Here is a 25,142-nt window from a genome sequence, read left to right as displayed (position 1 = left end):
TGGTGTTGCTTCCGCTTTTATTCTGTGCGGAATAACAATGGAGGGTATTATGAGCACGTCGACATTCATTACACCGCCCGCTTCATGGAGATGGGGCAAACATGGTGTAAAGCATGTGATAGGCCTTTGACCAACTTTAGGAGAATAGCCGTCTGTATCATATGTAACAACACCCCACCTCTGGAGATGTAACCGTGGACCTTCGGGTCAACAAAAAAAAAACAGCCCTTTTCAGGGCTACATTATTTAAACAAAGAGTAGATATCTCATAATGAGATTGCAACAACACCCCATCTGCGGAGCAGTTACCGTGGACTTTCGGGTCAACAAAAATACAGCTCTTTTCAGAGCTACAAACAAAGTGTAGATATCTAATAATAAGATTGATCACTCAGTCAAAGAAATAGAATATTTTGAGTGTCACATAATCATACGAAGAGTAGTTTGTAATATATGGATATACCTCTAAAATGTACATCCATATACATATGAGGTATGCACAAATGTGTTATAGAATATGTAAGTTCTCTGAATATCTTATCTTTGTAAAATAAATCACATTGAAAAATGATTGTTTAAGCGTCCGAGTGGATTTGAATCTGTTTGATAACATACTAGCTCTCTCTTATCTGAACAATTGCAGAATTCATGTCAAGATTTGGAAATATAATTTTCATGAGACAATATTTCAAATTCGAGGGGTGTTTATTCAGAGTAGTCAATAAGAGTAATTGGTATTGTAATTCAGAATATTTATTTCAAAGGTGAAAAGGAGAGAGGGAGGTAGACACTGCCCCAACCACGCAGTGTCTCGTGTACACCAACCAAACAAAATGTGTACTCCGAGGAAGGATAAAGGATGGGTGAAATAGGGAAAAAAATAGGGAAAAAAAAGGAAAGGATTACAAGTCGTCGTCGTCGCTGTCATCGGGTCGGGGGAAGTACTGCCACATCACCGAACCTTCAGAAAACGCCATTTCCTCCGCAAATGCGTCGTCGTCCCAGAGATCGTCATCATCATCATCCGAGCTGCTCGAGTCTTCGGAGTGGTCTTCGGTACTGGTCACATGCAGTACCTGGACCGAAGATGTGGAAGGGTGATGAGGCGTGGTGGTTGAATCGGCCTCCATATCTGGATTCTCCATATCGGAATCCTCCAACTGAAGATCCGGGAGTGGCGCTGTAGGTTCTTCCGCCTGGGGTCCGGTCGTGGAATCGGCTTCCTGGTATGTTGACATGCTGACGATAGCTACTCAACTGAAGATTACATTGAGGAACTCCTACATTTATACTCTTGCACAGGAGGGGGTATAGTGGGAGGCGGAGTGGGGGGGAGGTGGGGGTCGCAAAAAACGCGCCCCGGATGCAAGTGGTGGATGTTGAGCGCCCCAGGCCGCGAAGCGGCCTGCTGAGCGATCGCTTCACGATCGCGAAGCGATCGTGAAGCGATCGCGAAGCGATCACTTCGCGATCGCCTATACAACCTTTCCCTTCGTTACTTATCCGAATATACATTGCTTGAAATTTCTTTATGATACGAATTTTTATCAACATTATTAAAATAATGTTCCAAAGATATTCAAAGATAATGATTAACTGTTTCCATTTTCTAATTAGTTCGTTTTATAGCGAAACAACTAACGTTTCACCGCAAGGGTGTACCGATATAGCCCTATTTTTTTCACTACTACCAAAAAGAGTGGTTAGGTTGAATGCTGCCCCATCCACGCAGCATTCCGTGTGCACCAACCAGGTACTATGTGCACTCCGAGGAAAACCTAACCTAACCTACCTGATCATCATCATCATCATCATCTATAATGATGATGTCAGGTTCGGGAGAATCAACCACCACGATGATATTTGGTGGAGCGATTTGATGATCTTCAAGCCACAGTTGATCCACAAGTTCTGGGCTGGCAAATTCATCATGTTCAAACTCATCTTCGTCTGAGGTTACATCTTGTTCTTCATTCAGCTCTATTGTTGTATCTGAATACCCATCGAATTCATCATCGGGAGATGTTGAATCAACTACAGCAACTTGAATGTCACCATAGGACCAATTCTCTGGTGGGGCAAAATGAGGTTCACTGGTGGAATCAGCTTCCCGAATAATTGGTGTTGCTTGATTCATGATGAACGAACAAGTTGAAGAATATTGAGAATACAATCTTATTTATATGATTTGAAGAAAGTGGGGTAGAGTAAGGGAAGGGGAATATGTGAAAAATAAAGACCCACTAGGTTATTTATTCAAGTATTGATGTGAGAATTGGGGAATAAATCCAATATAATATTTATTAGATTCATGATTTCATTTTTACACATTCACATAAATGAAATTTGTTTGAATAATGTTGAGAGAAGTAATGATGAGAGAAGTGTCAAAAGGTTTTGGAATTATACTCAGAGCATTACTAGAATCACCTTTATTTATTCTCTAGAAAAAATAACTATTTTACAATTCACACACTTTCAATGTGACTAGAAAATGACTAGAATGAAGGAATAAATACTGCCCCAACCACGCAGTATTTTGTGTGCAACAACCAAAATAGATATGCACTCCAATATTCCTTATTTTATTTTTTCATTCATAACATTCATAACCTTAAAATTAACATGCAAGTTTTTATTATATTCCTAAAATTACAATTTTTTTATTCTAAACATACATCTAACTTAAACTAAACAAAAATATATTTACAAAAGGGGTTAGGTATTAAGGAACCCCTGGCACATGGCATCCCATTCCTGAACAAGAGGTCCATATTTTTGGATGTAAGCCAAACTCTTTCCTTGTTGCGAATCTTCTTCTTGAAGTTTCGCCCTAAGCAAAGAGAGTCGCTTCTCTAATTCCAGTTTCTGGGCCTCGATGGTGGAAATATCCGCCATCAAGGCCCTTTTTCTGGAATCAGAACCATCCACAACCTTCTTTTCCCTCAAATATCTCTTTTTCACAGACTGTGCATAGGTAATAGACTCTTTGAGTTTATTACCCTCTACCACAGTCTGTGAAAGGACATTTTCCGGGCCAACCTCTTGTTCGGAATGCTCAACACGTACCTGGGGGGTGACTGGAGGGGGCGACGCATCCCGATGGACCTGGGGGGTGACTGGAGGGGGTGACGCATCCCGATGGACCTGGGCGACGACTTCCACCAAGTTCTGCACCTCCATCACTGGAAGGGGTGCTGTAGGCCAACCAACGTAAGGTGAGTTCTTTTCACACTTTTTGCGAAAAGCACTCAACTTACCACCCCTCCCACCTTTGGCTTTGGATGCCTTCACAGGTGCGGACTTCTTCACAGGTGCGGACTTCTTCACAGGTGCGGACTTCTTCACAGGTGCGGACTTCTTCATCTTCTTGGCCCTCTTCACCGGTTTCTCGAACTCATCCCCTGAATCGATGGGCGACAATAGTTCGATGGGCGATAAGAGACTTTGAAGATGCGATAAATCCGCCAGAGACTCGTCCAGGTCCGGGTTGTACACATTCAGTAAATCTTCGATTTGGGGTGCTGACGAAGAAGTTGGTCTGAATGTCGACAAAGTTGGTGGGGGGTCAATCTCCTCCTCGGGGGTTGGTTTGAAGTCCTCGAAAAAGAACTTCAAGTCAGGAGCCGCCACTTCCTGGGTGGAAGTCATCCCCGGTGGTGGAATGGGAGCCGCCACTTCCTGGGTGGAAGTCATCCCCGGTGGTGGAATGGGAGCTGCAGCTGGTGGTGCAGCTGGTGGTTGTACCATGATGTCCTGTAGGACAACCACCCTCCTCCGTTCTACATCCTCCAACTGTCTCTCACTGAGAGTGGTAATCGGGGTCATCAGAGCATTCCTCAGAAAAGACATGATTCTAGAAAGAGAAAATGAAAATATTAGACAATATAATATAAATAGTATGGAAGTGTGTACTTACATCAAGCTGCTTGGAATTTTCAACTAAGTTGGCTGGCAGGTATCTCAGGTCGGCTGCTTCTTTCGAAGGAAGACTGCAATCGAATGATGAACTGTGGCCTCCTCCTCATGTTTTATAGCCGTATGCTCCCTACCACTTCGGGTGGGAATGGGAGTGGGGGTGGAAGTGGGGTAGGATAATTCGTTTGAAATATTCCACAAGTATGAATTTTACAATTTGTTGAACAAACCAGATAATGAGTGAAAAAATTCAATTACTCGATTGCTCTTCCAATAAGGCAATGAGTAAATTTAATTTCTTGTCACTTATACTGTTTTCATCTTTCAGTACATTCAAAAGAATTCTTAAATTTTGTTCGGAACTTGTCTGATAGAATTCAATATCGTTGTGGCCCCAAGGTAATGTCTTGGTGGTATTAGGAATGATGAATCGCTTATCATCATTATGTGATAGCGCGACTTTATTGCACATCAACGTGTAAATATCATGTAAATCACTCCTGAATACATTCATCTTTCTAAATATTATACCGCCTGTTTCAACAATCCTAATGTAATCTTCAATTGAAATTTGATTTTTTATAACGGATTTTTTAATACCTTTTGCTTTCTTTATTTCATCAGACACACTTTGTACATGATATGCTTTCGCACCGGTGCCATGGAAACTGATGATGGGATCACTCGGAAGTTCATCCTTCATATTTCCAATCACCGATTTGCTAACTGGCACATTGAATTTATTACCCAACCTATAGTTAGAAGTGTCAAATTTGTCAACATTTGCAATCATAAAATTATAAAAATTATCCGTCATTATTTTCAGTATCAAAGAATCCGTATCGGTATAGAGAAGAGAAGCTTGTGGTCCGTAATGTTTTTTGATGACATCATAGAAAAAATCATAAATGACTGTTTTCGACATATCCAATATACTGAACCCCAAATACAATGGTTTATTATAACAAACCTTAACTTTATCCATATGTATGACGACAAAGTCTTCCGAAAATATGGATAATGTTTTGAAATTGGGACGAGCTATCAAAGCATTGGCACCCATACCTCTTCTTATGGATTCCCAATGTGTGACAATTCGAATGTCTCTTCTATTGTTTACATTTTCCATCGTTTTGCCAAATATGGAATTTATATTCAATTTGAAGTAACCCTTCTCAAACTTATTGGTAGCCTTATTTCTCAAATTTGTATTTAAATCGATATATTTTTTCAGCCACGGTGACTGATTGAATCTGAGAATTCTATGAGTTTTCATCACCATCAAACCATTACGGACCGCTTGTTTCAAATTCCTATAATGAACGATATATTTCTTTTTATCATTCAAATTAGGAATAAGTTTGGGTATTTTGGACTTTGAACCAGGTGGTATAATACTTTCAACCAAAAATGGTAAATCCGAATGTAGATCGTGTAACTCGACAGGGTAATGCACATCTACTTCAAGTATGTATCCTTGGGGGCTATCATCTGGAATACTATTGATATCCAACTGACATATTTCACTGGCGGTCAACCAAGTGAACCCACCAAAAGGTAATGATTGAGACATGCTATGACCATACAGATTTGTTGCATCCAAATACATTATGAAAGATGAAGGTTCTTCGGGATTATAATTTGGAAGAAACTGATTGTTTGCAATATGCTTTCTCTCCGAACACTGGCTTACACCACCACGTATACCGTTTTGGAGAAAATGCACCATATCGATATCAGTTAATAATTCCAAGTTGACACCCGTATACTTCAACATAGCATCCCAAGAAAGACCTGGAGAAGTGAAATAGTGAGCAGGATCCAATTTATATGTATCTAAACTCATATTTCTAAAATTTTCAAAAATATCGCACAACAGTAGAACATCAGATTTTAGGTATATGTCAGAATATTCACCCAAATCTTGACAATTGAATGTGTTCCATACCTGCTTTACTCTATCATAATCCTCATCAGAAACATGTTTTTCATTTAATTTATCATAAAAGTCCACCTTTGATGGTATACTAGAATAATTTAATTTATCTAAAGAATCGATAAAACTGTACGGAAAAACACCTTTCTGCCTCATAAGTTTGAATTTATCCTGTTCCGGAAAATATTTTCTTGTTTCCACAAAATGTTTTTCATCTAAATTGTCACCTAACTCTTGAAGGGAAGCAGCCATAAATTTAAAACTATCGATGAACCTTAATTTCAAAAACTTATTTTTCATCACTCCATTGTGATCTACTATTCTCTCCATAATTATATGTTTCGTGAAGGAAACATACTTTTCTTTAGTTTGAGCAATGACATCAACTTTTGTTTTGTTTGTGCATAACTCTTTTATGAACAAATGACAGTCATACCCACTGAGATTATGAAAAATTATGGGTATAAAGTTGGGCAATTTGAAATTGAGGTTACAAATACTATGTGCAGCTCCATTTCTTTTTTTCCCCGTTAGATGGCAGTGGTCACGCACCTTAATATCACCATCACCGAATGGTTCTCCACATATACCACATGTGGCGGCAATATTGAAATCATGCTCTTCCTCATCAGTCAATGGACTCATTGGAATGACTTTCTTCAAATATTTGTGATAAATATTGGTGACATCAGCCTCCAAGTTTGACACAAACACTTTAGCTGCATCAGCACCTCTATATAGTACAAATTTAGATATAGAATCATCAAAAGAGCACTTTATGAGGTAAGAAAAAGCATATGGTTCATGAAGATATGTTCGATTTGTATAAGAGTTAGCAGGATTTGGCTCATTAGTATGCACTGGTTTCAGAATAGATTCGAAATCAGCATATACAACGAATGGAACCCTCAACTGTTTCTCGATATTTTCAAATTTCAAAATATTCTCAGGTACCCTTTTACCAAATTTATCAACCCTGAAATTTGTGGATGGTGTCGTTGTCGATATGTGATTACAATCATTCAACTGATGTCGCAATAAAGTTCGTTCATTATCAAAGTACAATAAACAACCATCACAAAAATACTTTTTATGACCACGGGCAGATATTTGTGATGATACTAGTCTCGATAAATCCTTAATCCAACAATAATGACTATTACCAGAATCATCTGTAATAATCAACAGATTAACATGACTATTTAATCTACGTTTAGAATAGTGTAACGGACCCACAACTTCATATTCAATTCTACCATTTTTAAAAACATTTTCCAACCCATAAACATTGATAGAGCAATCGTTCATAACCTCAAACTTAGGAATATCTTTCAACTTAACTGGAAATTCCATACCTGCTACATTTAAGACGGTTGAGAAGTGGGGATATGATGAAATTTCATTAAGTTTCTGACTGGCAGGGTATAAAGCTGAAGTCACAGCCCACGCAAAGCAGCACTGATCTTGATTAAGAACATTCACCACACTTTTCTTCAATTCGATGAACCTTGGCAATTTGATGTATGAAGACCCTCCGAAGGGGCTATACTTGTTGATATTCACCTCCAAGTACAAAATTTTCTCAATGGTCCAACCTGGAAATATGGGTTTTCTCTATAAGTCCATCATCATCAACATTTTGACTAGATCACATACCTGAATCCCGATCTTGAAATTCCGCTGCTTTAACAGTTAAACTATCTGCAAAACTGCTATAAACCACATCCAAATCATTCGATTGATCAATTACTTCATTGGGACTATTAAATGATTTGATGTCTGAAAGATCCTTAGTTTGCAGACTGTACCGCCCAAACACTTCCATGTTCACTTTCATGCATTTATGGATATCCAACACTTCCTCGAGTAGTTTCACTACTTTCTGCTTAATTTCATTGAAGAATGTTGGGTAATCCATGTGGTGGTTTTCACTGTCCACTCGGTAGCTCACAATTCGACACTTGAAAGCTGTATTGACAATTTTCACACCTTCCCCATATTGAACACATGCATTTGTTCTGTGCTGCAACGTCCTCCGATGTACATTCATCTGATCGCTTGCAATAGTCAAATTGCAGCAAACGCATGTTTGCAGTGTTGGAAGTGCTGGGGGTGTCAACCGTTGCCTCTTCGATGTTGGAGGTCCATCACCATTTGCGGGTGTGCAGGAATCCCGCTGATGACGACGTAGGTTGTCACTACGAGTGAAACTTTTTTTACAATCAACGCACGAATACATCTTGTATATAGAAATATCTACCGTACGATAAGGAGAATTTGAAATGAGTGAAACGTTCACACCACACTCCTTATAAAAGCCCAACTCCTCCCCCCCCACCATAACCCAAATGAGAGCTACAAGGTCAACATTCAATGCCACAGAGCAAGCTCAAGATAGTCGAAGTGACGAACGTCAATGTCAAACCCCACACTCAAGGTCAAATACCGCAACGCCTAATCCCACTGTATATTCTGTACAAGTTACGATTTCATTCAAGGTCAACATTCAATGCCATGGAGCAAGCTCAAGGTAGTCGAAGTGTCGAACGTCAAGGTCAAACCCCACACTCAAGGTCAAACACCGCATTCAAGCTCATACTACGTGTACGACGTTCAAGGTTAGGTGACGTTATTCAAGGTCGTGTGACGTCTCAAGGTCAAAAGGGGTGGGGGGAGGCGTTCAGTCGGCATTAGCGCCCTACTGATGATCGCTCAAGATATTGAAGCCTTTCAAATATTTAAGGATATGCTGGTATATGGCTTTCTCCATGATTTTTTATATCACTGATAGGAAAGCGACTGGTCTAGAGTTATTTGGAAGATTTTTCCTGCCCTTTTTAGGAATAGGCTGAACGGGAGCAATCTTCCAAAAAGAAGAAAAAAACCCTTTCCTGTGAGACAGGTTGAAAAGTCTACAAAATACTGATGCGAGTTCATTTGCGCACTTTTTAGGTACGATGACGGGCACTTCATCAGGACCACAAGTCTTGTTGATATTGAGCTGACTAGACGTTGTTGAAAAGTATTTTCCGGCATTGTGAATTCTAGTGTGAGAATAGTGGGCTGTACCTTCCGCAGAAAATCGACTGTGGAGTGGGACGCAAATTGTTCAGCTAGTAGATTCGTTTTTTCTATGGCTGTTGTTGCAATTGAACCATCCGCTTGTGTTAGTGGTGGAATTGTAAAGTTCTGATTAACATCTTTAGCTACCGACCAGAAGGATCTAGAACCGTTGGGATTGGCAAGCAGTTTATCTTTAATTCTCTAATTGTGAAGTTCTTTGCTTTCATTTATCCTAAGTTTGCTGCTGCTGCGAGCATTAACAAACCGTTAGGCGAGATGTTTGGAGGCGTCACCTTGCTCGCAATTTTTGTTGAACAAAGTTTGCCATTAAAAGTTCGTTTCATTGAAAACGGAATATATGCATGATGATAGAATAACTTCATTGAATTCAGAAGCACCAATAGATGGATCTTTAGAGCTGAAACAAACATCTAGCTAGGGGAAATTTCGAAAATAGTCTTGAAGAGCCTCCCACTCAACAGATCTGCCCCCTAAACTTTGCGCGGCTTAGATTGTTCCCCAACATTTATTGGCTATTCACTCAACGCTGAAATGAGTAATGATAATTTCCCTAGATTCTAACTTCAAAATTTTCATTTAGGCCCATCAAACTTTGATAATTGTTATTGCACCCTATTCGTTGATGCACGAATGCCTTATGTTTAGTCTGGATGCAATGGGGTTTCTGATAAAGGGGCTGAACGGAAAATGGTATTGAGATATGATAATTATCACGTCTTTAACCATTTTGCTGAATCCGATAATAATTAGAATTATGCCGTCAAATGTTCAAATTCGATATGAATTGAATTAAGTTAAAATTTGTTCAGGATGAGAAAGCAACAATTAATCAGAATCTGGCACAGGTCTTTTACCAGACATATTGTTTCTGATATAGGTACGAGTGCTGTTACATCGTGAGACTCAGTTTTTTCTTCTCATTGATAACCATTATAGAAATACATTCAAGGAGAGATTTGACCAACTTGATGGCTTGTTGGACTTCTATAATTTTCCATTGATGGAAAAACATAGTAGGGTGAAGTATTGAACTAACTTTACAGTAACATTCGAAATCATCGATCCATCCCTGTCTGATCCGTTCAAATTCAGACTGATTAATTTCAAATGATTGTTCGATCGTACAGAAATTCTTCAAAGGTGCAATTTAAAGTGGATCAGCATCACGCCGTCAGACTCATCCATTGTCTTATATTGAAATTCGATGCCGAAAATGTCGCCATGGGAAAATTTAATTACGTCTTCACGAGAATGAGATAACGGAGACCGTAAGATTTTCTTGGCTTCATGCTCGAAAACGCATAATTTTAGAGTTTGAATGGAAAGCGATTCAGAAGATTTTAGATAATACCAAATTCATAACTATAGAAGTACTATCTGATTCTCGAATGGATTAAATGTTTATTTTTTGGTAAGTGGTATAATTGAAAATTAGAAACAGCTTTCACTCATCTGTTTGATCTATGAAAAGTTACCATATGAAATATAGCATGTTGAATACTAGATCGCGAGTCGGTTGACTGAAAAAATCCTGGCCAGACTTTGATTTATTCAGAATTCAAAAATAATTTTTTTCTAAACAGTGCATTCATTGTTTATTGGCGGGTTTTGAGGAGTGAAATTTAGATGCCAGTAAAGATGTGTGATGAAGTGGTCCGAGCGAACATAAGATGAAAGAAGACCCAGTATTCTAGCTACGCGCGATTCATCCCACGGATAAAAGAGAGTGTTTCTGCCTGCTATTTTTTCTTATAATAAGTTTTTGCTAGTCTTTAGACTAGCAAAAACAGAGATACGTTTTGCAGCAGTTGACCTTAAAAATTATGATTGATACGTTCCTCTACGTATTAAAGTTAATTTATCCTGATAAAAATTGCTTGAAAGTGTTTGTGTGACTTACTAAATTTGTAATTGATTTTATCCATGGCACTTTTGAAAATTATTCATTCATACTCTTTGTGAAAAAATATCTTTAAGTAGAATGAAGTTGAGCTAACTGATGTGCTATTTAATTTTATTGTTTAACATACCTCATATTATACTCGTAAAAAGTGTTTCATTCAGAAAATATATGCAATGGACAATTTATTGATTTGAGTATGGAGAATTCAGTGAATAATATATGATTCTTTTGAATTATAGTAGTAAATACCCGTATAGTTGTTTGTAATGAAGCATCAAGAGAAGTATTGGAAATTGGATTGATAATTTCTCAGGAAATTTTATTTAAATCTTTGATACACCTTCGAATCGTAAAATATCACATCAACATTTATTCAGTTTCAATAATTCAACTTGATAACAATTCTCAATAATCTGTAGAAAAAAGCAAATGAATAATGCCAGGTAGTTCACTTAAAATCATTTATGTCAAATTCATTCAGAAATTCTATGCAATTCATGACATTATTTCTCGACGCAAGCATTAATCTACTCGTTTTTGTTTTATTTACTCCGTTCCACTTATACAAATGCATTTTAATTCATTGCACATCGCGATACTGGCGAAGGAACTCACAAGTGACAGATACGGCTTCAGGCCAATGGCAGATAATTTTATTGAAATTATTTCTTGATGACTTCTTTGTCGAGGACCTTCCATGTATCAAAGATCCGTTGCATAAAAAGTATTGGCATTGTTTGGTCTTCATTTTCTTGTTTAATTTTCAACCCATGACGATTGACTATTCACAAACACCAAAACTGCAACACCCTTCTCGACGCGCGTTTCATTAACAAAGTTGGCGTGTTCACGAGGAAAAGTAGTATTACTTCATCCTACTCTTGATTAGGTTGGGACAGTTGTATTTGGGTATCTGGAAGAAGAAGATAACTTCTCTACGGAGTGTACGCTGCTGAAAAGTGATGATGTGTACCACGTACAGTCTTTCGAGATATGATGGTTAGTTATAATCTGCCCAAGGGCGGATCTTGAGGCAATCCACTGAACACAGCAGAGCCGGAGGAAATTGATTTGCTCTCTTCAACTTTGTTGGTAATTTACTAATAATTGTTAATATCCAGTCATTCACAAAATGCAGCAGATTTGTAGTTGCAAATTTTCATTTGACGAATGTGGTTCGAGTGGTATTAGATTTGTCATATGAATTTCTCTGCGGATTTTACTTCAAGTCGAATAGATTTGAAACCAGGGTCCAAAAATGAGACTTCCGTGATCGATCATCAGACAGTGATGAATTGATCTGCCATATGTCTTATCAGTGGTACAAGGCTGAATCACAACAATATTGTAGGAGTCAATTACCCTTAAAGTTGGAGTTTTTGATAATTATTTGTATTCGTGGATTGAGATTTTAGTCGATCCCATGAAAACCGTCTACCTAATGGAAGATGTCATCTTTTTTTTCCCATAACTATTATTATACAAGAAACAGTTCATTACCAATGAGATGGCGAAATTTTGGATCCATATAGTTTTTTCTTGAGATGGGATAATATATTGAAATGTTTGTAGGGTTATGGTCATATGATCTGCAAAAAAGTGACTATTTAGAAAATGAACCTCATTCAATTGCATATTATTACATAGTGAAAAGCACTTCAAAGTTGAGTTTTTTTGCAAAGGACCTCTTCGAATTGTCCCTAGACTCGAGGAAATACTGAAATTGTTTGGTCGGTGTCTATCAGATTATTTGATATCACAGGGCCAAAAAAGGGATTATTTGATATTTTGGGGTTCAATACCCGTAGATTTTTGGGTTCAACTTTGTGTCTACAACTGCTGCAGATATTATCAAAGGCTATGAGATAATAGTCGAAGTTATCTTGCTGCGATATACAAATTGATATACAATTGATATACAAATTGAAAGAGGTTCTTCTTTTTTTGAATTATTGAAAAAAATCTATCAGTTCTGAATTTCTGGTTAACAAGTTTCTATGATATTTGAGTTAAAATTATTTTCATACTCTCTCCACAGATGTCTAATATCTAATACATTCATACTATATGCAGTATATATAATTCGTAATTATATTACCTGCGATTAATTTAATGTGTTTAAGCGTACATGTTGTATAAGAGTGTGTGTATTTGTGTAAATATATTATATGGTAGTCTGTATTAATAATTATACTTATTTTGCTCTAACAATAATTGTATACATGATTTTATTGTTAGTAATTTTAGTGAAGTACTCTCGAAAAATTTGTTTGTATATACTCATGGTGTATACGCCCACACACAAGCAGTACCTACTGCTTCCTTGGTATATTCTTGTTTATTCTTAGTTAACTGACAGTTTTCTTTGTTTTTTTTATATAGATTCAAAAATTATATTATTTAAGTACATATTTGTAAATGCCACTGTTACTCCCTATTCTGTAATTAGGTTCATCCTGTAGAATAGTGTATGAAATAAATAAAACAATGCTGCATTTGTTAAATTATACCCTGTAATTATTTTTTCTTGTGTGAATAAATATTATTATTATTAATGGGATGGCCGATAATAATTGAAAAATACCTAAATCCACCCCTACACCGTGCGCTGGGATGATCTATTTTAAACCGTCTAATAATCCGAAAGCCGACTTTCAAGTGAATCAGACTCACCGCCACCATTATAATTTCTTGAAATCCAAACACACCATGACTCTACATCCTCCTGCGCTGCCACTTCGAATCGAAATAGCCGTTTTTCCTGTTAATTCAAAACACTTTTAGGCCGAATGTGTGTGTATGTGTGTGAGACTGTGAGTGGGTAGGACATGTGTCTCTTTAGACTTTCGACACGTGAGAATATTTAGAAGTAACGACGATAATGGCTTCGGTCGGCTACATTGATGAATCGGAGATTGTTTCGAATGAAAGAAATGATCATTCGTGAATAATTGAAAGTTGAAAATTGAGATTTTGAAAGTTGTTTTCAGTTAACACTAAAATTTTGGGCTTTGCATCTGTCAAGTCTCTCGGGATATGTGGTATTTTTTCTGAACCATAACTTTTTTCTGATTGAGGTGGTTTCACCAAATTTCATACTTGGTTTTCAACTGAAGGTTTTGGGAAATGCCTTAGTCTTTACAAAGAGAAGACTCCAATGAGAAATCAAAATCCTACTGCCATTTCAGGTTTATACTTTCTTTTTGGACAATGTCACATATCGATCAACAAAATGATGGAATACAGTAGGATGAGAAAACAACAATACAACAACTGCTAGTACCTTTACAAAAACGTGTGCGTTTCGAGACGCCCGACAGAAATGATAATTTAAACTAATCTAGGTTGAACTATTTAATATTGAATATTGATTTAAAATTGACTTAAATTTTATGTATATTGATATGATATAGCAAGGAAAGGTTATTTATTATTAAAATATTTTATTGATTATTTTATGTATGTACATATATTATAGAGCATAAGCCAATTGTTACTTTCGTAGGATTAAGTAATGATACTAATAATGTACATACACAAAATTTTATTTTCAAGCCACGTTTTACATAAAGAACCTTACGTGCTTGCTGGTTATACAGTGTGCCCCATTTTTGATGGAAACACCCCCCTAAAATTTGAAGTTGTGAACCGATTTTAGTATTTTTTTTTGAAATGTCAAGTACTAAAAGGTCTACCTTGGGACGAAATTTGAAATGTTTTGAAATGTTCCGCCAGATGAAGAAAAAAACAAATAGCGTAAATATTTTTAATGAAAATAACGGAATTACATTCAAGTTTTCACGCAAATTAACTAAATGGAAATGATATTACAGTTTGACACTTGTGAAAGATTCAAGTGTACTATTGTCAACAATATTCACCTTACAGTTCTTCGAATTATTTTGTGTCATGGTTGCAAGATTGAGCGTAAGAGAGAAAATTGAAATTGTACGCCTTTTGAGAGATGACGTTAGAAGTGTCAGAGAGGTTCGTAGAGTATTTAATGAGAGATATCCAGATCGTCCTCATATTAGCTGCGGTACGGTAAATAAAATAAATGAAATATTCAATGAAACTGGTGCAGTATCAAAAATGATGTTAAAAAGTAATAATGTACAAAGACGAAACAGGAATGATCGAATCATTTTAGATTATTTCGGAAATAATCCTAATGCCAGTATAAGGAATGCCACTTTAGATTTGAATATTCCACGAGAAACTATTCGAAGATGTCTCAAAGCGAAGAATATTAAACCTTTCAAGCCAAAATGTTTCCACACACTTCAAGAAGGCGACGAAGCAAGACGCCTGGAATATTGTTTATGGGCCAAGGGGAATATTTAAACAATAGAAATTTCCTAAAAATTATTTTATTTACCGACGAAGCCACTTTCACTACAAATGGAGTAGTGTCATCACAGAATTGTCGCTATTGGGCAGCGGATAATCCCAACTGGGTAATAAACTGTAAAAGCCAGTATTTCCAAAAAATCAACGTCTGGTGTGAGATATTGAACGAACGAATTATTGGTCCTTTCTTTTTTGAGGAAAACATTAATGCGTAGAGGTTTCTAGAATTTTCAAAAACAGAGTTTTGGGATGCTATTCACGAGCTGCCAATCAATGAACGATCAAATTCAATTGTCCAGTTGTCACGCCTTTTATTTATCGTTGACCACTTAAGTCAATTCGTTAACGATTTCTCGTTTACGAGAAGAATGATCAAGCTCATTCTCTGAATGTATGAGTTGTCTCGTTGATAACTCATATTTGATGTCGTGTGGTCTATAGGTTTACTTTTGCCCCAAGAAGCCAAGATTCAAATCAGTAAGATTCGGTTCTCCGTAAGAAATTGAATCCAACAAGTGAGTTGAATGTTTTACCAGCATCCAAATGCCAAGAATAAAACGATTTCCTATTCTTATAGAAGATGATCTTACTTTGTTAATCCAAAAAATTGAGAAGTTTGGACAAAAATTCCAAAATTAGCAGAATGGCTACCAAAAGTACCACAAAAAATTTTGAATCCCGGCGGCAAGACATTCATGGAACCAAAGTCACAGAACACCCTCACTACACAATTCACCGTACAGAGCACAGAACCCTTAGAGGATTCGAATATATGTTCGAATATAACTAATGCGTTCGACTATATCCTTGTACACAGAAAAAAAAGATTTGTTACTTCAAAGAAATTTATTTAGTCTAATTTATTTCATCAATTTGATTAAATATCATTCATTCCAAACGACGTGTGTATTGTATCGATTAGATGATAATTTTGCGGAGACAAAATGAAATTCTCATTTTAATTTCTCTAATATTTCAATTCAAGAGGTCTTTTACTTAGTCAAATGAATTGTGGATCATTTCAAGAATAACATTTATTGAGTTCTCAAAATAATTCGGTTGAGTCAAACAATATAATTTCATCAAATCAAAAGTACGTCTGTTGAATGAAAACTTTCCAATTCAGTTTAACACTATGGGGTGCTGTTTTGACACTAATATATAATTGAATCAACTGAATATTTATTTTCACTTCAACAATACATATCAATACCTTTAACTAATTTTGGAAATAATTTCAAGATTATTGATAATTTCATTTCAATATTTTTATTATTTGTTGGTTTGAAAAATTGAATTGTTTCCTTTAAAGAAATGATATAGTTGAAATACTTCTAAGGAATAGAGTGCCGGTCGGCACCATTTGCATTTTCGCAAGAGCCGTAAACTAATCACGAATGGATTAAGAATTAGCAATGTGTTTTGTGTTTTTCAAGGAAATGACGAAGAGGTTTACAGTTTCTTTTTGATTATAGGTGGATTGAAGTTTTTCAGTGTTTTCACAGGTATGTTGATAATATACTTTCTTTCATTCCATATTTTAAAATAATTATGAATAGCATGTATTGGATAAACGGACATCGTTTTTTTCAAGCACGTGCCCATACATTTTTCTCGACAGCTATCTATAAAAGTGGCTTGAAGTTCTTATTGTTTCATGTAATGACTGAAAGAAAGCTTCCATGTTTTCAATTCTGTTTTTAAGAAAGTAGAAGTTGTCGAGTGAAATGATTATCATTGAGAGGTAGGTAGGTATGCATACACTGGGTACCTAGTTGACCTTTGATCTTTGGATACGAAGGAATTGGACATTTTCAGAGTAAATACAATTGAGGTGTTTGCCACAGAAATAGGTGTAGGTATACAATGTCGGCGAAGAGCTGTACCTTTATTTCGAATTGTAAATTTCTTACATTATAAATAATTGAACGACACATGTATCGAAATACGTGGTGGATCAGTAAAGCTACTAGAATATGAGTTAGAATTAATTGTTGCACTGAATCGAAACATTTCAATAATTAGTTATTAGTTACGTTTATTAAAATTTTTTGCTTCATTGTTAGTTGAATTGTGTGAATGTAATTCCGTTATTTTCATTAAAAATATTTAAGCTATTTGTTTTTTTATCTGGCGGCACATTATTGTTGAATTCATAAAAACAATTATATATTGTGACTGTTAGCTGTGTGAGTTTTCGAATTTTTGAGTTATCATAACTTTGTTAATAATGAATATTTTTTCATGAAATTTTGGTCACACCTATTTAGAGGCACTCTGAATCCAGTGGCCTAGTGATTTTTTCAATAAAAAAATCGCTAATAAAAAATCCCGATTTTCGACTAAGAAAAAATACCGTAGTATGCCCTGAAACTTCAATAAACATTTCAAATTTTGTCCCAAGGTAGATCTTTTAGTACTCAACATTTAAAAAAAATTATTAAAATCGATTTACAACTTGAAATTTGAGGGGGGTGTTTCCATTAAAAATGGGTCACACTGTATATTCATATTACTGTCAACAGTGTTTACCTAACGTATACCAAACAATGAGCGTCTGTCCAACGAGAGAGAAGGAGCCTGCGTTCCGCTGACGCATGCGTGAGAGAAAGGGAAACCAATTAAACTGGCACCGTTACGCGTTAGGTAACGAAGCGGTTTAACCTCCCAGAAAGAGAGAAATTAGCTTGGATACCCATTTTTGGAACCGCAGTCCAAAATCAAAGCATTCGATATCCAATACCAGATAACATCTTCCTGAACCATGCTATTGTGAAAGACTACCTTCACAGGTGTTATGATATTCCTGGATTGAATCCTCTACTAATCCCTTAGATAACGTCATCGAAGAAGGCTACATAACATTATGAGAGCTCCATAATTTTTTCATCTATTTTTGACGTCATTTTGTCCTACCGATAGATAGAATTATTATATTTTAGAATGGGATGGAACTGAGTTACATGATTGTTATTGTGATGCACTGTTTAGAACCTTTGATGTAGTACTGAATATTATTGGAGGATTAGTCTCACAACGTATCGGTAAAGTCTCATATCACTTTACTTCGTAAAGTTAAAAATGAGCGACTTATGTGGAAATATTCATTTCATTCACTAGTACAAAAAATTCAGTGATCAAGGAATTATCAGTTTTACGGATAGCTCTTGTATCAAGAAAAGGAAGGGTGAGATCATTTTCTATTTCGATAGTGAATGGCAATTTTTTATCATATCTATTGACACCATCAAGAATTTCATGAAATTTGTCATAAGGTTTTGTACAAAAGACATCATTAACGTATTTTTTTTAAAGAATTTTAAGTTGAGGAAGTATGTTTTCAAAAAAGTCACCCATTACGTATTGAGATAAAATAGGAAAAATAATAGCTCCCATTGGTGTACCAAGAATTTGTTTATAGTATTTACCTTCGAAAGAGAAATAACGTCAGTTGAAGATGAAATTAATTATTTCAATAAATTTTTTTGTTTAGTGAACTTTTTTCATTTATATCATTCCATTTTTTGCTAATACTTTTGTCCACTAGATTCATAGGTATATTGCTAAAAAGTGAAATCACATCAAGGCTGTTCAGAATATAATATGATGGTAATGATTTTTCCAAAAACCTCATTAGTCGTCTATGTGGAGGAATAAAAGATCTATTCAATTGTACTGGTGAATTCAAACAAATGGGATTGTTATGTAATTCTCTGTCTATTTGTTGATCTTCTAAAAATATAACCTATTAAATTTTTTTAATTGACTCCTTTTAGAATTTGTGGATCACGATTGGGACTGAAATTATGTTGATTGAAAATCATATATTGACCAAGAGCTAATTCATCTGGTTCATTCAAGTATTCGTTTACTCGAACTTTCAAAGTTCTACAAATCCTTCCTGTAAATGAAGCTTCTCAATCATTGCAATTGAATTTGTAAATTCCACTTTTTGATAACTTATTGATTCCATCTTTTGAGTTGACCAAATGTTTACTCAAGTTATTTGAACTTTTGAAGGAAATTTTAGCATCTTTTAAATTATTGCTAATCAGACTGGAAACTTTCTATAACGATAAATACGTAGAATTTTCTTCAATAATGGGATAAAAGAACAAAATCTCACAATCAACAACCAATAAATATATATATATATCTAAGAGTTGTTTGTATAGAACCGACATCAAAAACGCCCATGCATGAAACATTCCGAAATAATCTCACGTGAAGATATAGGACCTTTAGGAAAAAACGTTAATTATCCGAAGATTTCTCGGATGCATTTCACCGAAGTGCTGATTTATTGTCATCCGATCGCGTTTGGATGCTTCTATCGCGACCACATGTTTCAAATGTAACACTTGACTCGGAAATATCTCTAAAGTGTTTCTAGTTACTTAAAAATGCTTTTAGGACCGTGATAGAGGAGTTCGAGGGCCGTTCTGCGTTTTGTCTACTATCAGTGGCGGATGTTCGGAAAAATGAAATGGTGCTGGTGTCAGTGCAACTTCACAATAGAAATGTATTTCAAAAAATTGAAAAAATTGTTCGACGACTATTTTTTTATGCCAACTTGTGTCATATTCAACTTTCTGTACGTTCTGAACTTCTCACATATGGAGGTCTATAATGTCCTGCGTATATAATGTCCTGCGTATATGATGTCCTGAGGTCTCGATTAGCCAGTAGTCGCTAAGAGCTAAATCTGGCAAATATGGTGGATGTGGGAGCAATTCGAAGTACAATTCATTTAGTTTTATCATTGTTCTGATTGACTTGTGACACAGGGCGTTGTCTTGATGAAACAAAAGTTCTTTCTATGCCATATGCGGTCGTTTCTTCGAAATTTTGGCCTTCAAACGCTTCAATAACGCTATATAATATTCACTGATGGTATTTCACTTCTTTAGATAGTCACACACATCCTTGAATACCGAGGCCAACAGTGAGCTCGCGCATGGTACTTACCACAGAACTTTTTCGTAGTCGAATGCTCATGCAATATAAAGCCAATACGTTTTTTTGAAATCTTTACAATGTCAGCTAACTCACGTAACTTCATTTTTCGATCATTCAAAACGATTTTGTGGATTTTGTTTACGTTGTCTGGTGTTACTGTCTCATTCGAACGTCCACTGCATTCTGCATCATCGGTGTATCTACGACACCTTTTGAATTCAGCAAACCAACGTTTAATTGTTGTTTCTGAACGGTTTTTGATCCATTGTTCTGAAGATAACAGTGTCACTATTCAGTGTCACTATCTCTTTGTATCTATAGAGTAGGGAGGGTGAGTGTATACTCACAGCACTTAGGCCACATGTGACCTAATGTATATCCTCCCGAGGGGTTTTCCTCCTAGGTCATCGTCCATCCTGTCCTTTCCAGAAAGGTGTTCAGGTCACTAGGAGACATCTTCTTTATATTGGCAGGTGTAGGCCAAGGCTCGTCGAACACACACTCTCTTTGGCAACTTTGAGGTGTCTCACGGTGGCCTCCGCGAAGGATTTGGAAGGTGCAGTGACATTACTGTCGTTGCGCGGCTTTTTCAACCTTCTTGGGGTTCCCTCCGTGGAGGTGCACAAGTGAAGGAGCAGGGGCAGCCGGTTCCTTGCCTTTATTAACGGCGGAGCCCTTGGCGCCCGCCGCACTTATAGTTGCTGCCACTCCTGCCTCTTTCGCTGTCTTTCTCCTTTTGGCTTCGACGCCGTAAATGCGCTTACCCCTTGGCCTTTGTATGCCATCACGAGGTGATATGCTATGTTCAGCCTTATTCCAAGCGGTAGATTGGGGTAGACATTTCTGTTCATCCCCAGCCACTGCCTTAGATTGAGGTGAGCACTTCTGTCCAGCCTCGGGAGTGATTTTTGTTTTTGTTGTTTTTGTTTTTATGTTTTTTTCATTCATGTGTGTTCCCACGAATAGCAAGTCACCTCTGGCAGAGCTCCGCATTACCAGAAGTAGACTGATTACAATGATGTATCGCCCATTTCCCCAAAGGGAACGTTCGTAACCGCATATCACCCTGCGGCCATTCAGCTGTCGGCACGATTCCTTACACCTTAGCTTGGGTAGGCTGGTCCACGGTGGCATGTTTTGCAAAGACTTTTGGGGAGTTTTATTTCCCCTCACCTTACTTATTTCTGCCACTGACCAGGAATCCGGCGACCCCGTCTGTAAGGCCTCATTGGCTTCCCGGACAGGGCCCCTAGCCTGGGGACGCGCCCGATAGGTAGCCCAATCTACGAGTTCAGTGTCACTATTCAGCACAATAACTCACAAACTTATGAGTAGAATATCATGAAATTTCAACAGATTTCTTTCGAAGGTTAGTACTAACTGAAAAAGTGGTGAATGCAATAAGATTAGCGGCATCTCTGTGTTAGGCCGAATACTTTTCAGCCCATGTAATAGATACCTAAATGCTACTTTCCAGATGAGATTATGAAACGGTACTATTAATTTGTTGAAAGAATGCATTATACAGATGATTTTTTTATACACCATTTCTTTTTTTTACTCTCTCATAGTCCTCCTCTTTCCAATTTCATCCGAAACGAAAGCCCAACTTACACCGTAGATCATTCCTATTGTAGTGTTCAGTGATATTTTTTCCGGATACCCTCAAATGGACATTTTTCTGATAGATCTTGCCAAGAATCTAAAACCTTTCTCACAGTTTATACGATGGCAAAATTAAGAGCAGAATGAAATATGTTTGATAAGAAGAAATTATCTGGAGTTCTCAACTTGAATTTTGAAGAATCCAAAACTTTTTCTATGAATCATTTTTGTAAGAATATGAAATTTTCGGAAATAATATTTATACAAAGGCTACACCTGGATTGCCTTTGTCTTCAGAATGAGTATTTCCCGTTTTTCTCCGTCATTGAAATGTCGAACTTCCATCCATTGTTCAAATTTCACCCAATTAAAATTTTCTTTCCGATGTATTTTCGTATTCAGCGCTCTCTTCCAGTTTCTTTAACTCTCCTACTCATAGTAACCTTTCTCAATAGAATGTTCACAAGTGTGAACACTGTTCGAAAAACATGTTGTAGTTTTATTAAGTGTTCCGTGAAAATCCCACAATAAGGTTACCATAAATTTTCATCAAGTATCCTCCACTCATTTTTTCATAAACTACACCTCACGATTTGATCTCCACATTCCTGAATGCAGGAATAACTTTTGTGAAGAATCCGGCAATGACACCTGTCGGATATAATTAAACGCTCTTCGTGGTATTAGCCAGGGAAGTAGTTGTTTTCTGATAGGTGTCAGTCCTTTAACCTATAGTCTAGGGGTAGGGAGTTGAAACTGGCTTGAACGAATTGTTCCTTTCGTTGACTTCTATTTGATCTTCACAAACTTCATTTTCAAATATGTGTGATTGATGACTTGTTTATTTTGTGGTAATTCATGATCACTTCAACGAAATTAATAAAAACAATTTTGTTTAATAACCTCAAGTTAATTTTATCATCATTATCATCTTGATCACATTTTTCGCTATCACAGAAGCATATTCGTAATGAATAACATAGTCATAGCGAAACTTGTCGTGATATTTCAGAAAATGAAGTTTTCAAAGATCAAATCGTAAGGTGTAGTTTATGAAATTACTACGGATCTTCATCAAGTAACGGCCGAATCAATTAGAAAAAATATCCTCTAATCAATTCGATCACTTATGAATGTTTTTACAATGTGCATTCATTAGTCGAATCTTCTTCAATCAATAGTATCTTATCTGTAACGGTTTCGTGTCCCTTTCGATCTCCTTCGAACACACCCCTGACCTCGTTCAATTCCATGGTGCATTTGATTTGCCGGTGCAGCTGGCGTGCAGATACGCCCAAACTACAAAAAGCTTTATGGTGGAGATATGCTACAATTACAAACAGAATCCCGGATATTTATATTTACAGATAATATGACAAAGAGACCATTAACGTTTCATGGGTGAGAAGATATGGTGCTTTCGCGTTTCTAAAAGGTGGGCGCTAGGTGTAAGGTTTTCATTTGTTTCACAGATTATTGGCGTACCTGCTACATTTATTACAGCGGGGTCATGTAATTTGAGAACATTAGGGTTTTATCGTTTCGGAGAAGATTTTCTGAAATGCAGCGCTCCACTTATTAATACAAAAACTTTCTCTATCAATATTTCAATTTTATTATAAGATTGAAGTATTTCCAGAAATTTCACCTTTTTGAAGTTATTCAATGCAAGCAGAAAGTTCAAAAGTAGATTACCAGTAAATCATGATTGTATTGTCATGAATCTAATTATTTCTCAGGCATTTTCAGGATAGAAATTCCGAAATTATGGTTCGGATTAAGAAGGGATTATGGTTTTGTGAAGTCAAGTGTTATACGTTATGGGTTTTCATCTATCTATCGCTTATTACGAAACGTAATAAATGAAAGAGTTTTGATATGAAATTTATTTTTATTGCATGAGATACTATCGAAAGTCTTCGAAAAAGTTGCTGATGAGAATTTGAAGACAAGTACTTTTTCCCTAAACTTGACGTACACCTAAATATAGAAACTTAGACTAGTTACATTTTTTCAACAATACTTTTCAATATATTACGTTGTGTAGCGTTTCTATGAAAGATGTCAGTTTCAAATCTATAACAGAACAAGAAAATTTCATTTCCATGTAGATCTATTTGCACATTATGAGAGTAGATTTTGCATATACATGATTTATACATTTTTGTAAAAGATTCTTTTCATTGATGTTGATCACTTTCCTTCTTTCTTGGAAAGCTTTGGTATGATGATGGAGTATAGAAAGCCAAAAAGTTCTTTTTACCCAAAATTATATTTCACCAGTGTCTGATAGAATAAAATTATATAACAGAAAACACCTATAGTCAGTTCATAATTTGTCGATAGCACAAAATGAGGGCCCAAGTCATAAAACGGTCGTAAAACTCGTAAAATCATAGGCGGAGGTTCCTGAGGTGTTTATTCATTAAATATAAAGCTTCAGTTTATATTCGAAACTTGCCTTGAAAGGGTGAAGTTGTTACGAACGAAAATAATTTTTGGTTTAGTACATTTTTTAATCGCATTTATTTACGGCTCGTTTGTGTTTCGGCGTCTACGGCAGTAATTAACGTCTCTAATATTTATTTTGCGAATTTTGTGCAGTGCGTGAGTAACTTTTTTTCATATTCCTACAAACATATACGTACCTTTCGTTCCTGCTTGTTTTGTTTGATTGCTTGCGATGGCTTCGTCATCATCATCAACATCATCAAGTTTTACACCGGTACTGTTGCGTACAGTCAGTAAGTCTGTCTATTCACCAAGAGAGAAGACTATTGTTTTGAACGTTCACGATGCTCTGGTTTCTCAGAATCCCACAAACACTGTTCAGAACATAATCAAGAGTTGTGCCAACATGACGGGCGTAGGGGAGTCAACAATATATAGGTTCCTATCAGAAAGAAAAAAAAGGTATAGCTAACCCAAATACAAACGAATACTTAAGGAGGGGGAGAAAACCTATTGAAATTGATGAATTTGCCAAAAATGGTATTCGAAGGAAAATTCACGAATTTTTTTACAAAAAAGAAATACCCAACTTAAACAAAATTTTACAAGAAGTTAGAGACGACCCGGATTTGCCTCATGTCGGACGAACCAAATTGTGGCAAGTTTTAAAAGAATTAAATTTCCGGTGGGAGAAATCAGACCGAAAATCACTTTTGATTGACCGGGAAGAGATAATATGTTGGAGAAGAAAGTATCTAAGATCTATACGAAAATTTCGGGCTGAAGGAAGGCCAATTTACTATCAGGACGAAACGTGGGTAAAAGCAGGTCATACTCTCACAAAAATTTGGACAGATAAAAATATATCAAGCTCCAGGCAAGCCTTTATGGAAGGTTGGTCTACTGGTATTTCCCCACCCTCTGGTAAAGGCAGTA

At 36.4% G+C, this 25,142-nt stretch overlaps 2 protein-coding genes across 3 annotated transcripts in view; one reads left to right on the top strand and one right to left on the bottom strand.

Moving 5' to 3' along the window:
• The window catches only part of unc-5, a 706,638-nt gene that overhangs the window by 163,148 nt on the left and 518,348 nt on the right, over positions 1-25,142 (top strand). The window lies entirely within an intron of this gene.
• On the bottom strand, positions 2,594-4,035 carry LOC141486355 (uncharacterized). Of its 2 annotated transcripts, XM_074184201.1 has the most exons (3): positions 3,920-4,035; positions 3,148-3,856; positions 2,594-3,108 (listed from the first exon to the last, which is right to left on the bottom strand). In XM_074184201.1, the coding sequence occupies exons 2-3, from the start codon at positions 3,850-3,852 to the stop codon at positions 2,719-2,721; spliced, it is 1,095 nt and encodes a 364-aa protein (XP_074040302.1). In that variant the 5' UTR covers positions 3,853-3,856; positions 3,920-4,035; the 3' UTR covers positions 2,594-2,718. The 2 variants fall into 2 exon arrangements, with proteins under 2 accessions (XP_074040302.1, XP_074040301.1); XM_074184200.1 differs by having other exon boundaries at positions 2,598-3,856.

The sequence above is a fragment of the Leptinotarsa decemlineata genome, unplaced genomic scaffold, assembly GCF_025532065.1.
Source record: "Leptinotarsa decemlineata unplaced genomic scaffold, Ldec_3_MD MMD2_tig00026354_RagTag_RagTag, whole genome shotgun sequence".
NCBI lineage: Eukaryota > Metazoa > Arthropoda > Insecta > Coleoptera > Chrysomelidae > Leptinotarsa > Leptinotarsa decemlineata.
The sequence above is the reverse complement of the archived record's forward strand: the minus strand, read 5'-3'. Positions and strand labels throughout refer to the sequence as shown.